This window comes from Lepidothrix coronata, unplaced genomic scaffold (assembly GCF_001604755.1).
Source record: "Lepidothrix coronata isolate B3197 unplaced genomic scaffold, Lepidothrix_coronata-1.0 Scaffold408, whole genome shotgun sequence".
Lineage (NCBI taxonomy): Eukaryota > Metazoa > Chordata > Aves > Passeriformes > Pipridae > Lepidothrix > Lepidothrix coronata.
This window is the reverse complement of record NW_016690588.1, coordinates 88,392-105,398: the sequence shown is the minus strand read 5'-3', so window position 1 is coordinate 105,398 and position 17,007 is coordinate 88,392. Positions and strand designations below refer to the sequence as shown.

The 17,007-nt window shown below is 40.7% G+C and overlaps 1 protein-coding gene across 1 annotated transcript in view; it reads right to left on the bottom strand.

Annotated features, from left to right (window-relative positions):
* Nucleotides 1-4,575: 4,575 nt before the first annotated feature.
* Nucleotides 4,576-17,007, bottom strand: part of ANO1 (anoctamin 1) — a 79,049-nt gene continuing 66,617 nt past the window's right edge. Inside the window, exons 19-28 of the mRNA XM_017839398.1 lie at nucleotides 16,482-16,683; nucleotides 15,247-15,358; nucleotides 15,037-15,094; nucleotides 14,826-14,926; nucleotides 14,035-14,180; nucleotides 12,739-12,891; nucleotides 11,136-11,188; nucleotides 9,328-9,512; nucleotides 7,907-8,012; nucleotides 4,576-6,949 (exon numbers count right to left, since the gene is read on the bottom strand). Of these exons, the coding sequence (XP_017694887.1) occupies nucleotides 6,689-6,949; nucleotides 7,907-8,012; nucleotides 9,328-9,512; nucleotides 11,136-11,188; nucleotides 12,739-12,891; nucleotides 14,035-14,180; nucleotides 14,826-14,926; nucleotides 15,037-15,094; nucleotides 15,247-15,358; nucleotides 16,482-16,683 (1,377 nt within the window). The 3' untranslated portion in view covers nucleotides 4,576-6,688. The remainder of the gene's footprint in view (nucleotides 6,950-7,906; nucleotides 8,013-9,327; nucleotides 9,513-11,135; nucleotides 11,189-12,738; nucleotides 12,892-14,034; nucleotides 14,181-14,825; nucleotides 14,927-15,036; nucleotides 15,095-15,246; nucleotides 15,359-16,481; nucleotides 16,684-17,007) is intronic.

Below are 17,007 nucleotides of genomic sequence, written 5' to 3'. Positions count from 1 at the left end.
GCTCAGCTCCGCGGGGATTTGTGCCTCCTCTGAAGGTGGCGAATGTCTGCAAAGCGAGTCGGGAAGCCGCTCCCAGTCTTTCTTTTCCAGCCTTTTCTGCCCAGCACCGCAGTGGTCGAAAAGGAAACCAGAAAAACAGGAAAAGAAAAAAAAACCCAAACCGCACCGTAACAACCCGCAGCTCCTCCCGCTTCTTCCTGGGAGAAGACTGGATTAATCTAAATCAATATATAGCGTTTATGTATTTTCCTTGCAGTCTGTACACTTTAGAAGTAAGGAAGTTACACACACCACAGCTTTGTCTGCCTGTCCTCAAAAAGCCAGATATACTGTGTTTTCTCCCTGTGTAGCTCTTGTTTAGAGATGCAACAAAAATTAAATGACTTGTAATTTCAAGATCAGACCCAAGATCCCTCCCTCACTTGTCTCTCAAATACACACGGACATGTATTTTGCTTTGCTGTTATTCACCAGGTTTGGAGGGAGGCTTTTTAATGCAGATGGAGCCTGTGCCACATCTTTGCCAAGTACCTCAATCTGGCAGTGATTAATTGTCATTTCTTATCCACAAGAAGCCCCAGAGGTGATGACCAGCTTAGCTCTCCAGCTCTCCCTGGTCAGAGCTAAAAGACAAGCATTGTAAAGATAACAGAGAAATTTGGCTTCAGAAGTAAAAATTCAAAAAGACAGAAGTCAAGGGGCTTAGCAGAATTTCAGAACCGACTCTTGGTTTTACTTCTTTCGCCCTTTAAAGACAGGATGAAGATGATGCAGCTGAAATTCACAGTAATTTACTCTCTGGATTTTCACTGTTCCTTTGCTGCTCCCGATTCCCTCCTCCTTCCAACAGTGCTTGAGTAGAGTAAAATACCTAAAAAACTTCAGGAGTGTGGCCCAGAACCACCAGACTGCAGACCCATTTCTTGCTGCCCAGAGAGGTTGTGCAGTAAGTCTGGCCTGCTGAGATTTCTTACTTTCTCACTTGATGGTTAATTACTTGCAAGTACCTTCCTTCTTTACCTACAGATGTATTTTGAAGATTAATACCTTAAGAAGTGTGAGCTGCTCCTGTAATTACACGCTCCAGCCAGGACAGCTGGGAATTCCATGCTCATAAGCACCGGCAGAGCAGCCACTCACCTGCACGTCCCCTCTGGGGCCTGAGAACTTACCTGCTGCAGAGCCTAAGGGCTTGCACCCACCAGGACAGAACTTCACAAGTTCTGGAACCTGGGTGAGAGTTTATAGGTTGATCTGCTCAGTGTTCTGAGAGGAGCTGTTTTGTTTTTGATTGCCAAGGATCGTGGTGTTATTCTCAATGCGGCGGAGAAGGCACAGTCACCACACTCTCACTGATCCTGGAGATATTGTCTCCTTCCTACTCTGTTTTCATCCCATTCCTTCCAAAGGACCAAAGCTTTCCAGCTTGCAACACAGGACCGACAGGGTTGCATGACTTGGCAGGATGAGATGGCACATTGCTGCAGGAACACTGGCAAAGGCTGCCTGATAACCCACCTACAAGGTGTCCTTGCCTTAGGAAGCCAGTCTCTTTCCAGAAAAAACAACTTCTGTGGCTGATCTGTCAGCTAACCTGGGTGTGAGAGCATCAGCCAAAAGCCTTTCCTTCCTCTCTTCCCTATTTGCACCTTTTCCCCAACCTCCATCTCATATTCCTGCTAGAGAAGGTGGCCACTCTTTCCATGTGAAAGTAAAAATAATAACCTTTTCTTTTGCTCCAAGACAGGTTGCTTAAATACCTGCCTCTTGCCCTGAAAAATAGGCTTTATTATTTATTTATTATTTTTAAAGTTTGTTTAGCACAAACACTCTGCTCAATATCTTGTATTTTTTTCTCCTGAGCATCCCAGTGGATGTCTTTCCCATTTTGGCCTGAATTTTCTCACAGAGGCAGTACCGAGCAAGGTGAAAGCTACGACCTCAAAATCTTTAAAACTTGATGTAACCAAGTTCACATGACTGGATTTTCCAAGCCCTTTACCTGGTGGGAACTAGAACAACGGGGCACCCAACTCTTTACTGCTCACACAAGGCATCTGCATCAACGTATTTTGGCTTTAGCTGACACTGTGGGTTATAAAAATAGCCTGCAATAACTGTCATGAGTTTTTATTCAAACTGGAACCAATCATTCAATAAGCAATTCTTAGCCTCATGCAAATTATGCTGCAATCATGGGGAATCAATGGAATTACTTCCTTTGGCTTCAGGTGGCCTGGAATCAGGTGGCGTGCATGGCATTAAAAATGAAGGATGGAGCTCAAAATTCAAAAGAACTCCCATTAATAGTCGGTTTCTTCTTCCAAAAGGCCTGTTGGGCTAAAAAAAGAAGGTTAAAAAAAGAACTTTGGTTTTTCTCTGCTGGACTAAAAACGGCATATTGTGTTTGGCCATGGAATAAACAGTGCTCAAACGTGCAAAAGAATTGAACCAGAGTTTGAATGGAATTCGTATAAATTTTAAGACAGGGTTTCTTCAGCGGCAAGAGGAAGAAAAGTTGTTTACTCTGAAAACTTCAGAGGAAAATATAAATGCACTCAAGTGACCTGTGGAACTTCAGGAGAGGTCAGACTCCTGAGGTAGCAGGATGAAAAGTAAATTATCATTGCTAATTGGAAATCACCACAGCCAAACGGATCATTAACAGCTCAGGACCACAGAGCATGGAGGGTTTAAAAATAGAAATGTGTCCGTGCCTTGACGTGAGACTTATTCATCCTTAAGCTATTTGAGACTGCAAAATATTTGTAGGACAGTATCTTAGAAACACAATGACATAGAAATCCAGAAGATTTAGACTCCTACTGGCCACACAATAGGGTGGGTATGATTTCCTCCCCGGATGCACCAACTGACATTGTCTCTTTGCTACAAACTTTGGATGGCAAAAAGCAAACTGTGATTTAGCAACGGTTCAAAAATGATCTGTAGATGGCTCTGTAGAGCCATTTCCAGCAGTAATCTTTCCTGTTGTCTGCATTTCCTCTCTTGGACCAAGCAAACTGGTATAATGACTTTCCTCTTTAATACATTAGGACTTTGGGTTTGGGATATTTTTTTCTCTTTGATCAAAGCAGGGCTGGGAAGTGGGGTTTTGTACTTACAGTTTTGGGGCAGAAGCAGGCCAAGAACAGGTTGAATGCATGTTGTGGAGATACTGTCATACCAATACAGAATCCAGCTGTATTTTTACAAATAAAATACTTGTTTTGCTATCTTTCATCCAAGCTGGCCCATACAGTCCCTGGGAGTCACATTGAGGAATGTTCAGGTATCCCTTGGTCACTTCCAGATCCCTGCTTCTCTGTTTTAAGTTTATTTTTTCCCCTGCTCTCTTCCAGTGAATCCTTCTTAGCATAATCCTGCCTCAAATTTGCTATTGCTAAAAACCAAACTTGTTTCTGCTCACATCCCAAATATGAGAAAACTTTCAGGAGAAGTACCACAACCAACCACAGTGCAAGCCTGTTTTTGGAAGGCATTATCTTGTATCTAACAAGGTCTTATTTACTATTTTGTCTTTGAGAACTGACAAACCCAAACAGTTACCAACTGGGCTGTGATTCACCTGCTTCTGGTGTTCATTTCCTCAGAACAAAATTCCCACCTTCCAACTAAATGTCACGAGTTAGAGTGTTTCATGTTTTCTGGCTAGAAAAGGAGGAGGATTGGCACGAAGCCTCATGCTTTGCCTTCTCACAGAACAGTTAAATGGGAGAAGATGAAACAATTTCAACCAGCAAATCAAGTTCTGAGCCCAGCTTTGCCTGTGAAGGTCCCTCAAGGCAGCGAAAGTGTGACATCCACTCTGCTTCCCCTCAGAGTTGAGGCAAAGGAATCCCTGAGCTTCATTCCTTTGGTTTCACCATTCCACTCTTAGTAATTAATCCACTTTTCAAATTAAAAGAACGGAGCAATTAGCATTCTCCCTCGTTAGGAGCCCATTTCAAATGTCCTAGTGAAAGCTCCTACACGTTATGCTCTGCTAAATGCCAAAGATTAAATCAGAAGAAAATGAAAGCTCCCAGGCTAAGAGCCATCACTTAATATTTAGTGTCTACAGTGCAGCCAAAAAAAAATCCCTCTGTGCTCCTGCAGGCAGAAGGATTTCAGGGGGGATTCACTTTATCTCCATGTGGGTCTTCCAAGCAGCTCAAAACCCCAGATGTACCTTTGGCTTTGTTAGGAGGATGTCTGTACACTCAGAGCACAAGGAGAGCTGGGAACAGAACCTGTCCCACAGGAGAAACTCTTGCATATTTAAGTTTATTTCAAATAAGTGTTCAAAGGAAAAGAAAAAAAACCCGATAAACCAAAAAAACAAACCAAAACCAAAATAAAACAGATTTAGTATATATTTGCTTTTCTTAAAAAAAAATGATTCCATGAAAGAATTTTATAGATATCTAAGTAGTAATACAGATTTTTATATACAAAATTCCATTTCAAACAATTTACTGTACAAAAGAAAGTATAAGCAACTTTTACTATTTCATGATTTCAGCAAATAATGAAAAACTCTGCTAAGTATGTGTTCAGGATATAGTTCTATCATTTACAGGAATGTCAGTATTAAGTTGGGAATACTTTCAGGTGAGTATTTACAGATTAAATCCCCCTTCAAGGACGTTCCCTAAGATTTCTCTTCAGAACAGGTAGTTCAGGTTTGTCTTTCTTCTGGATCTTTTGGGCTACCAAGGAATGAGAGGAAGAACATGTTTCCAACAAGATGTGTGGACAGAATTCTGCTGGAATTATTCCCACTCACAGTCCTTTTGCAGTCAGTGGGCCTGATCTGGTAAAACACTAACTACCAGGAATAACACTTACGTGGGAATAAATCAGGCAGGATTTGGCCCTCCAGTAACACACTATCATAAGTTACAAATTTTAAAAATAGTGACATTCCTGCAAGTCAAAATACAACAGAAACAAGAGTTAACAAAATATAAGCCCTTTATTAATAAAAATCTTTGGTTGGATCAATATTTTAAATAAGCTTCAAGAATATTTGGTTAATACCATTTTCTTTCTTCCACATAATTTCTCTTCTGGTACCTTCTTTGGACAGACTACAGAAAAATATCAAGTTTATCACATACTTTAAAACAAATAAATATATCAAAAGCTAAATATGGCAATTTTTTTTTTAAAGTTCTAGCATTAATCTTTAAATTAGTTTGGCAAAAAAAAAAAAAGGAAAAGGAAAAAAGAAATAACCATCTTCTCTTGAAAACAGCCTTTTGACTTTTGGTTTTTTAACAAACCATACAGTAGTTAGACTCTAAAGAAATCTTTCCTTTTTATTTTCTTTTTTCAGTTTTATATTTGCAATGCAAGTGCCAAGGACAAGACAAAGCAATAAAAGAAATTAGGTTAATTGCACCAATATTATTTGGAAGTGCAGTTTTATCGGTTGACAAAGCAAAACTAAAATGTATTATGCTTAAAAAGAGTTGTACTGATGGGGTTTAACTAGGCATGGTAGGTAAGGATTTTACACTTATACTTTAGGGAAGCTCCTTGTACAAAAGATAGAGTATTTTAAGACAAAAGAAGAGTCCTGTAACTAACTGAAGGTCTGGTCCTGTAGCCCCAGTGCAGGCAAAACTTCCACTGAAGACAGTGAGTGGGACACGTTTTGGGTTTAACTCCTCTGGCACAGCCTCTGGGAAATGCCATTCAACAGCAGAAAAATCTGTGGGAGAAGCTGGGCTGCAGAGACTCCCTTCTCCTGCAGAGGACACAGGGCTACAGGGGAAAACCTGGCTGGGAAAGGGGATGTGCTAAAACAACAGGGAAAAGGGGATTTTCCTCAGCGACAACAGTGTCCGAGTACTGGGCAGGGCAGTGTGAGTCACTGGAGCTCCACGTGTGCTCGTTAGTTCAGGGCATTTCCCAAAATGCTCTGTGATCGTCTCCCTGCTGGGAGGTTCCCAAAATTGTGCTGCTGCTGCTGCCTGGCCACGAGGGGAGGGAGCTGCTGGGAACTGCAGCCTGGGGCACCGGGGTAGCTCCGTCCGCATCAGTCGCTCAGTGGTAAAAAAAAAAAACAACTTTCCAGATTCCCTTTCCTGATGGCTCTGAAGGTCTTGGATGCACAGCAAGTTGCCACAAAGTGCCCTTAAACACCTGGTGTGACACTGAAGCTCTGCTTGTTTCAGGCACAGAGCTAAACCCAGTCTTGGAAAGCGAGTCAGTCTGGGAGGCTTTACGTGGGTTCTCTCCACTCTAGAGCTGATTTTGCATATAATTTATCAAGTTACCCCATGGACCTTCAAACCTGGGTTTCCAAAAATATTTTGTTATTATTATTATTTAAAATTTACCTTTTACTTCATCCATTAATTAATAGGCTAAGGTCAAATTCTCAGAGAATATCTCTAGCAAGATGTACTAAGTACCTGCATTTATTAATGCACGCCAACGTCAAGAGTGTTATCTAATGATGAAATATAAAAATTCCCTGCATTTACTGCTTGTGCAAAAGAAAAAGAACGTTACCAGAAATAGAATGTGGTCCTCCATGTCTGCAGGAAGGGCATTTCTCACAAAGATGGGAGCGAAATGGCAGCACATCCTTCAACATGCACCAGGTTGTCCATTACTCGAGTCCTGCCCTTTGTGTCTTTGTGGAATGCCCCGACATCCTCAGCTCCCTCCTCCTCTACACATCCAGAGGATAGGAATGGCAGGAGGACAAGCTCCCACTGTGGCTCCTGGAGAGTCTGGGGCTGTGATTGTTACAGTTTTCACCTTTTCTCTTGTCCTTGTCTTTCCAGGTTTCGAGCATGTGCAGCTTCCCTTGCTCCTCCCTCATGAAGACCTCCACCATGAGAACCTTCTCTTTGTGAATCTGCTGACTAATGTCCTTGGGAATGTCTGGGATAATCCAGTCCACAAAGTCACTCATAAACATGACCAAGTTCTGGAAATGAAGTTGTGAGAAAATGTCAGCAAGGTCAAATGAAGAGGGTGGCTGTGGGGGGAAAGGGGCTGGTTTTGGTGTACTCAGGGAGGAAGGATGAAGAAAGGACAATATTTGAGTTGGGATCAGCTGCATGTCACAAGGCTGGTGCTGAACCGAATTCACCTCAACTGCTTGCTCGTGCTAGAAGTGAAAAAAAAAAAATACCTCGGGCTCAGATCTCTGTACAAATACTGCCACAGCCACTGAGAATTCCAAAGGAAATACTGGCAGTGATAAATGGCTCAGGAGTTTTGCAGCAAGGAAGGCAGAAGCAAATGCAAGAGGTAAAGTGGTGACAGCTCGTAAAACACATTCCAATTAAATGTTTCTGATTTAAAAACCTTGATTCAAGGGAAGGGGGGGGTGTCTTTCACAAAAAGATACATATTTTATCCCCCCAAAAAAATCCCATAAATTTTTGAAACAAGTTTTTCAGGTAAGGCAAACTTAAAACACTTGTGTCACAATAACCAGCGTCACTGTTGTGATGGAATAATGTAATTTGAGGACAAGTTACAATATTTTGCCTTCGTGTTCAGGTGCAACTTAAACTGTAACTGGGAAAATTTCAGAAATTTCATGTCTTGGCTAGCTCTAAAAATGATTTCGGATGAAATTTATGCTGCTTCATTGAAATTGTTGATGTCCCACGGGAGAAATTGGTCGGACTTAATTAGTATCAGCCTTGTGCTTTGCTGCTCTCTAAAGTCATTAAGTTCTTCTGCACCAAACCAGTTCAGGGAATCCCTGGGGATGGATTTTTCCGCTGAGGATATACCTGTACCTGGGTTGGTGGTACGAAGAGGGTGATGAGGATGGGCAAATTTCTTTTGCTTTTCCATGAAACAACTGAGAAAGAAGATATTTCTTTGGCCTAATAACTCATTCCCAAGGGCAGCCTGCAGTGTAACCTACCTGGAAAACTATCACAAAGGCTAATCTTGCTGCTAGGACAGCCCAGAAATCCTTTGAAATGTCATATTTGTTTTCAGACCAGGGGGGTTCTCGATAATCTTTGTATCTGCAAAACAAGACTCAGTAAATCGGTGACGTCATTCAGAAATTTCAGCACTGGGATAAACAATTAATACCAAGGAGTCAAACAATAAGTGGAACTGTCTAAAAGAAAGTTCACTATTACAGCATGATGCTGTAATCAACCTTTCAGAAGGAAGGCACAGCTGAAAGTCTCCCATAACCTTCAAGCTTTACTCATATTTAAAGGTCTTCCATCTTAATACCCTCTGCTTAGTACAAATAATATCAATTTTTCATAAGATGGAGTAAAATACACAGCTCAGATGATTTATTTCCTTTCGAGATAGGTAAAAGGACAACATCTATTTTTCAAACTAATTTTTAAGGCAAAAATACTGATCTCAGTAAAAACCAGTTTAAAACCACAGCATCCTGTCAATATTTTGAAAGAATTAGGGCCCCATATTTTCAAATGATTTAAAAGTCCTTGAACTATCAAAGAACTGATGGAATGGCAAGAAGAAAGTGCCTGGGATTAGAAAGCAAATAAACTTGGCATTTTGCTTTTAGACCATGACACTGACACTGCTGTTCAGTGAGTTCTGTGCTAAAACCTGTTTGCCAGCCTCATTCATCCTGTGCCCAGAGATCACCAGAAGGGAACCAGGAGAAAGTAAATGCAAGCAAAGGTAATACTTATGTAATTTTGGTTTGTTTTTTTTTTTTTTTCCTTTCATCTTAGAGTGATTTTTCTGTTTAAAGGTCGTTGCAGCCAATTAACTTGCACTGTCAAATATATAAAGAATATAAATGTGATATGTATATTTATATAAATGTGATATGTATGTTTATATAAATGTGATATGTATATTTATATAAATGTGATATGTATATTTATATAAATTACAAATATTATTTTATAGAAATAAATATAAATATAATATTATTAATAATATTAAATATAATATATAAATTAATATATAAAATATTAAAAATATATAAAAATAATATTATTATAAAGGCAAGGTTTTTTTTTTCCCCTGATCAATTTCTGTAAGTTTTCACTACATGTGAAAGTCATCTTTCTTTTTTTTTCTCCCCTGGAATGTCTCTTTCCTCCTTGTTCTCTTTGCACGGACAAACAGTGAATTTAACCAATGCTAATCTCCATTTCCCAAAAGAGAAGCAGCAATTCATATTCAGGCTTTGTGATTGCTTAATAGGTAAGCCAGGGCGTTCAAGACAATGGATATAAAGGCTACCAAGGTGCTAAAAAGGAACTGAAAATACAAGGGAAGTAAAAATTTGCCGCGTCCTCGGCCGGCTGCGAAAACACTTTGTATCATTGAAGGGAGTACCTGCATATCTGGACCTCGTAGCCAAGATCCAGGGGGTCGTTTGGAGCTGTTCCTGCTTGGAAATCGCTGACATTAAAAGAGGATAGTGTATGGTTGACGAAGCCATGCATGGTGCCATTCTCACTGTACATGTACAGGTACACGAGGCGTGGAATGAAGTCGGATGTGAATGAGATCACAAATGCCTAAGCCACAAGAGCAAAGAGTGAGCGCAATATCCAGGCACTGCTTCGTTAATAACACCCTCATTAACTGCCCAAACAACTCGTGCAACTCAGGGGACGCTGCAGCCTTCAGGGCCCTAAAAATGGGGCGTTCACTGGCTGCAACAAGGCTCTGTTTGCTGCTCTGCTCTTCTGAGTCGCAGCATATTAGGCGGAGTAATTCCACACCGAGATATCTGCGGATGATCCGAGCCCCCCAGAGAACGGAGCAGCTGCACCCCCAGCACCAGAGGAGAGCTAACACAGCACTGCTCCCCCTTGCCCCAGTCACAGCTTGTCCCTGGTGCATTGCACAAGGTCCAGCTGATTGATTTCCAAGCGCTTTCCCTGGTCTGCAAACAACCGGCAGCGAATCGACTCCTCAAGTTCTCGTTGCGCTGCAGAAGGGCCATTAATTGTGTGTGGTTTTTCGACTCCACCAAGATAAAAGGATGAGCAGACGGAGCCCAGTTTTATTTTTGTGGTCACAGAAATTGCATTTCAGTCGGTTATTTAAAATGTTTTTTTTTTTTTTTAAAAAAAAAAGATTGTACAGAAAATGCACAACAGCCAATTTGGCTGAGTTCTCCATAACTTTAGCCTTCCTCATTTATCATTATTATGAAACATTCTCAGTGGCATAAATCTCATGTACATGTGGAACAAACACAGTACAAAATGTTTTATTTATTTTATGGTAAAGAGGAATAGTACATTGACCAAAGAGGGAAAAATAACACTGACAAAGAGACTACACAGAAGAAAAGAGAAAAAACATAGAGAAATTATTTCCAAAGAAAAAGAGGAGTAAAGTAGAAAAAGTAAAGACAAACTAAGGCAGCAGACCAAATAACCAAAAGAATGGTTCTGCCACAGCCCAACGGACCCCTGGGGACAAACTGAAGGGATTTTTAGTCTGGATAATGTAAAAAAAAACCCCAAGTGAGTCTATGGACATGTGGCCATAAGCCCCACACAGTCCCTGGTTTGCTGCACTGCAAACAGCTTTTGTTTTCATCTTTCCCCAGCTGGGGTGCAAGAAGGATGATCATTGTGGATGTCTATTCCTATAGAGTACTAGAGAAGCACATACATTAATATATCCAGGTGTGCTAAATTTTTCTAAGGGCTGGGATGTGGATTTTGATGTTGAAATAAAAATATTTTCAGGGTTTTCAACACTCTCTGGGCGGGAGTATTGGGCAGATTTTCAACGGAGGGACACTGTGCTCTGAGGAGCTGAACTTGATTCTCATCTCATACCAGACCCAAAATAGCACTGAAATTAAAAAATACATCATCTTAGTGAAAGTATTTCAAAGGAGCAAAAGTAAGCAGCCGTGGTCATATTTGTTTGAAGGGCAAAGCTGTTTTATGAAAACATTATGGAGAAAAAGCTGCAATGACTAGCTACTATTTTATATTATTGCTACTACTATCACAACTTTAAAATAAACACTGCAGCTAATTCTCTGATGGTCCCAAAAGTTTCTAAATCATATACTTTCACTTGATTTAAGGGATTTATGCTGAAATAAAACTAATGGAGCAGAATGGAAAAGCCGGCCTATTGAATTCAAGTTTTGTTCATGCTGATCTACTTACGTTTATGATGACAGCAAGCTTTCCAATCCCTCTGAGGATGTTATACCAGATTCCTAAGGAAGGAGACAGACATGTAAATTCTGTTCTAGTCCCTAAAATTACATAAATTACATTTTTAGTTAACAGTGTTAAGAGAACCCGAACTGCAGTTATATTTTAAATAAAAAAAGAACAAGTTATAAGAAATGAATTTAATGACCCGTAAGCAAAGGGAGCCCAAATCTGTCTTCCAAAGCTATGTTTGAGCACCTGTTTGTTTTTTTTTTTTAGGTTTTAAGCTAAAAGCTTCTTTGAGGAAGGGGAAGGCAAGTGTGAGAGAGATAGAGGAATGCTTGGCATAAAAGGGAGATGTAGGTGGCTTTACACAGGGTGATGTCCCTGGAAGACTCCTCCAGCCTGGCTTTCTGGCAGAGCACACACAGACCAGCCTGGGCAGAGCACAGAACTTCAGGAAAAGGTATGAGAGTGTCCGTGGAAGCAGGGATAGACCTCTGTTTGTGGTTACCCACTGCCTTAGGCAGGTGGGACCTTGTCCCTCTCCTGATCCTGACAATCCCTGTGCTAAAAAACTTGTCTGCTCTGTCTGTGGCCCTCTCAGTCTGACTTCAGGATGTCTCTGAGAGAAGTGAGGTTCTTTCACCCACAAGACCATGCTTGAATTGCAATGAATTGCAATTAACACAAATTTAAAAAAAAAACAATCAAAACCCCACCACAACCAAAAAAAAAAAACCAACAACACTCTCCCCACCACCTCCACCAGCAACCCACAGCATCAAATCAGGCAGCCACAAAAAAAAAACACCCCCAAAGCAAAGTCATGGCAAAGCCCTTGACAAAACACGATGTGTTCTTCAAGTCTAGGGTGATCCCAGGGCACAGGGATGAGCCCAAGGAAAAGCTCTGCCTGGACAACAGCAGAATGAACCCCGACTTTAGTAACAGGCCACAAACTTCTCTGCTCCCTTTGATCGGCTCCGTAATAAAGACAATTATTTTATTTCTATTTTTATTTTGACGACCTTTTTTTAGTCACAAATAACCAACATTTGGGAGAAACAGCTTCCTTGTCACATACACCCGGAGCTGTTGGGCCCCCACCCAGTAAGGGGGCAACTGGTCTGTACAGCAGAGCCCAGTTCCAGCCACATTCACTGCAGCCTTCACCCTTCTGATGTTCTTGCTGAGTAGGGATACATTTACTCACAGCCTTCTGAATCTCCTCTCACTCCCAAGGGTGTTTCTGAGGCCAGTCCAGAGTTATTAGACACGGAAAGTTTTGCTTCTGCAAGAAAACTGCATTGCCGGGAAGGGCCGTTGTTGTGCAGAAGCATGTGAGATATTTTGCCACTGCATTGATTGCTTTGATTTAAAAAGTGATAATGTTTGCTTAATAAAATATTAATCTGAATTTAAAGCCCTGGTCTTCCTATTTTAAAAGCAAAGCCTCGATGAGTTATGGCGGTTCACAGCTAAGCCACAGCCTAATGTTTTGAATTTTCCTATAAATATCTTCCTGTTATTGAAACTAACTCAGCACAACAACATCCTGCCATCAATCCAGGAATAAGCAAACAGGGATACAGCAGCAATAAGCACTTACCTATATCCTTTGCTCTCACTGCTACCGGTCTCCTCAGCTCAGTAACAAACTTTTTGGCATCCAGACGGATTTCAATGATGTTGTTCAATAAAGCAAACAAAGGTGCCAGAGGGAAGGACGCAACGAACAAAGTCACAAACCCAAACTGGATAACTGGAAAGAAAAAGAAACCCCTTTCAGTGGCTGTGGGCAGTATTGACCAAATGCTTCCAGCACCACGTCAGTGCCATCCCCCAAAGTCTGACAAGATTACAAGTTCTGGGAGATTAAATCCCATTTTCTGCGTCAGGCACAGTTTGCATGATGGCTGCTCCACTCAGGCATGGAAAGGGCCCGTTGCCACCTCACAAAACACGAGGAAAAGTAACCACAAGGATGGGGAAGCTCCTAAACCAATTTTTCCACGGGCAAGGCTGGCACAGGAATGACCTGAGGGAGCGGGGTTATGGCAGCAACAGTGTCAGCTCTACCTAAACTTGCCACGTTCCACCTGGCAGGTTTTTAGCCTTCACCGATCCCACTGGAAGCTTTGGAAAGGACATGACTGATTCTCTGCCTCTGCTGGGAGTAACTTGCTTCCTACAACCTGTATCTGCTTTTTGTTTGCTGAGGATGTTGCACTGATGTCATGCTCATCCCAGCACTGCCAGTGCCCCATCTTTCTCCGCCTCTGTTACTTCCAAATGCTGATCTCAGTAACTGCATCTTTTCTTATTTTTAGGAACTGACAGCATGACCTCTTAGCCTCTAGCATTAGATTTCCATCTGTTTCAAGTGCTCTGAACATCAAGGTCACCACATATTCTAATTTGTCTCATTCAATAGAAGGCATTACTTGAAAAAAAAATAAAATTAAGTGTGATCTGTTGAGTACAGCCTGGCCTAGAGACACATCTCTCTTTCAGAAGATTTAGATCAGATTTCAGAAAAAACCCCAAAGACTCTGGTGTGGAAATTATCAAATCTTAATTAATTTATTTCCTATGTAAGGTGGAGCTTGGTGATAAAATATGCCATTTAATCATTTGCATTTGAAACTTGGCAGTGACATGTCACATGGCTTGAAAGAAAATATCTACAATATCGTGCTAAAGTAAGGGCTTGTGAACAGCAGGGAGCACAATTCAGCCTTCGAGCAGCCAGGGCTGGCTGAAACATGCTGCAATCCAAGACTGTACACGTCAGTAATTAAGTTACCCTCATGTCCACTGAACCTGCAGTTCGAAAAGCTCTGCCCTCCATCCCAATTAGTCGGAATAATTACGGCTTAAAATGCCTTCTTTCCACCCCACTCACTCATTTCCATGTATTCAGGGGTGAGCCCAGCAAAAGGCTCCAGGTTATAGTCCACTTCATAACGCTGCTTTTTTTTCATGTGCTCTTCATGGTCCAGAGAGCGCCGACGCTTTAATTTCAAGTATCGGATAAATTTCTTCATTTTTCTGAGGGAAGTGGAAATGATTCAGTTACAATTCCATCCTCTGCTCATTTCTCAGTTATTTACATTAACAGGCACGACATTTTCATGATTCTCACATAATTTCATAACGCTTGCACTGTACTTATTTTCATAAGAACTGTGCAAGAGCCACAATATGCTGGAAGGATATTAGGTGTATGTTATAAAAGTATACATCAAAGGGGTCAGGCACTAAAATATGGTTGTAATTGAATCACTTGTTCACCATGACACCTCTTGCTTAACCAGCAGGAAAGCAACAGATTGCCCAGCACTTTTCAAAGACACCTGCATTGCTGGATGCATCGTAGCAAGGATGCAGCTACTCCCAGTCACAGAGGCATGGAATCCCGGAATGGTTTGGGTTGGGAGGGACCTTAAAGCTCATCTTGTTCCATGGGCAGGGACACCTTCTGCTAGACCAGGTTTCTGGTCATTCCACTCTGCTCTGAAGCCCCCTCAGGCTCCTGCTGCTCTACAAACACAGACTTACTGAAAAAATCTTTCACGCAGCCCGTGAGCCACGTTCACATCCAGGGGCAGTGGACACACACAGTGCATCGCAGGCACTGTAAAAAACACTTGTTAAGAAAACAAAACCAAAACGAAAACAAAAGTCTCTACTTACGGGATGCCAATCTCAAACAAATTGTTCTGAATCAGCTGCTTGCCCAGCATGATAATACTGAGCTGGATGCACAACTCCATCAGGCAACCGCCCGGAGCACACTGGGGTGGAGAGGGGAAAGGACAGTCAGAACAACCTGCTGCATCCCTGTGGCGGGGGCAGAGGGTGCTCCCACCCAGCAGGATCACGGGCGGGCTGGAAATGCAATTACCTCTTCCATCCGGAAAGAATGGAAAATGTAGACGTAGTCACCTGGACGTCCAACAAATCTAGGGCACAATGGTTGGAGTTAATATATTTCATACTTCCTGATATTTTGTTCTTAGGGCAATTTATGTCACAATCCACGCCTTTGAGTGGGACCACCTGATGTCTGGGGCTGAAAAGCTGAAACCCTGAGCAGCCCTTGGGCATCACTCACCGGCCTTTGAAGAAGGCGACGTAGAAAATCGGGGTGTAGGCGTTGACGAATTTCAGCAGGAAAGCCTTGAAAATCAGCCTCTCCTCGAAGTTCTTGTCAGTTTTTGGCACCTCTGGAACCAATGTGACGTGGATAAAAAAGCGTTAAGGAATTATCCTACCTCCAATACCTCAAGATCTTATGAATAGATTTTGGGAAAACATCCTTTAAGCAAAGGGGTTTTTATGTATAGCCTTATATATATATATATATGTATACATGTGTATCTGTAGTTTTAATATACATATAAAATATAATAAATGTATTATATAATATATATGTATATATATCTATATATACTTTTTATATCTATAAAATATATTTTATAGATATTTTATATATATATAATATATATTATGTATCTTTATATATAAAATATATATTTATATATAATATATATTTATGTATAAAATATATATTATATATTTATATATACTTATATATTTTATATATAATGTATATTATGTATCTTTATATATAAAAGATATATTTATATATAATATATATTTATGTATAAAATATATATTATATATTTATATATACTTATATATTTTATATATAATGTATATTATGTATCTTTATATATAAAATATATATTTATATATAATATATATTTATGTATAAAATATATATTATATATTTATATATACTTACATATTTTATATATAATGTATATTATGTATATTTATATATAAAAGATATATTTATATATAATATATATTTTTATATAAAATATATCATATATTTATATATTTATATATATTTTATATATACATTATATATTCTCTTTCAATATATAAATATATATATTTATTGAGGTGATATCTATCTACATCTATCTATGATATCTATATAATCTATACATCTATATATAAAATCTATATAATATCTATCTATCTATATTATATCTATATTTATATATCTTGAGGAGGATCCCATCATTCAGACATGTTACAACAGTAATTCCAATTTCATTCCACATCTGGCTGACCTTCACGACAATCATTTGCAGACGGACAAAAACTCACCTGAAAAGGTTCCTGAACCCTTTTTTTACTGTCGCTTTTTGGAAATGACTCAAAAAGTTATTTTTTTTTTTCCTCACGGTGTTTTTTTAGCACCCTTTTTCCGCACTTTTCCACGTCCTCCTCGTTTAGAACCGGCCTAGCAAGTACCGGCCGCGGGCCTAAACCTACCGATCTGCGTGAGCCACCGGGCGATGCAGCCGTAGACCTCGTCCAGGATGATGATGACGACCAGGTTGATGATGACGGCGGTGGCGGTGACGGTGACGCGGACGCTGGAGCGCCCCGAGGGCGTGGAGCTGATGGCCAAGGCGGCGGCCGTGGAGATCCGGTAGATGATGACTCCGAACACGATGGCGAACGTCAGCCCGACCTGCCGGGGAGAACGGCCCGGCCTTTGGTGAGAGATCTCACCAAAGCTGAAAAATGCTCCTGAGTCTGGGACTCAGCAGCGGCCTCAGAAACGGGATCTCTGGGCCACATCCCAGCTCCACCCAATTCCTGCACTAAAGGCTCCCAAACACTTGGATGAGCCGCGGGAAAAGATCCTCCTTCGCGAGCGACTTGAAAATCACTCGGAAAAAGGGACGCGGCGATGCCACAATCACACGCAAAAGGCTTTTTCTTAAAGGCACCCAAATGTGAACTGCTTGCTTGGTAGTATCAAAAACATTAAATATTACTGATTTGTAAATAC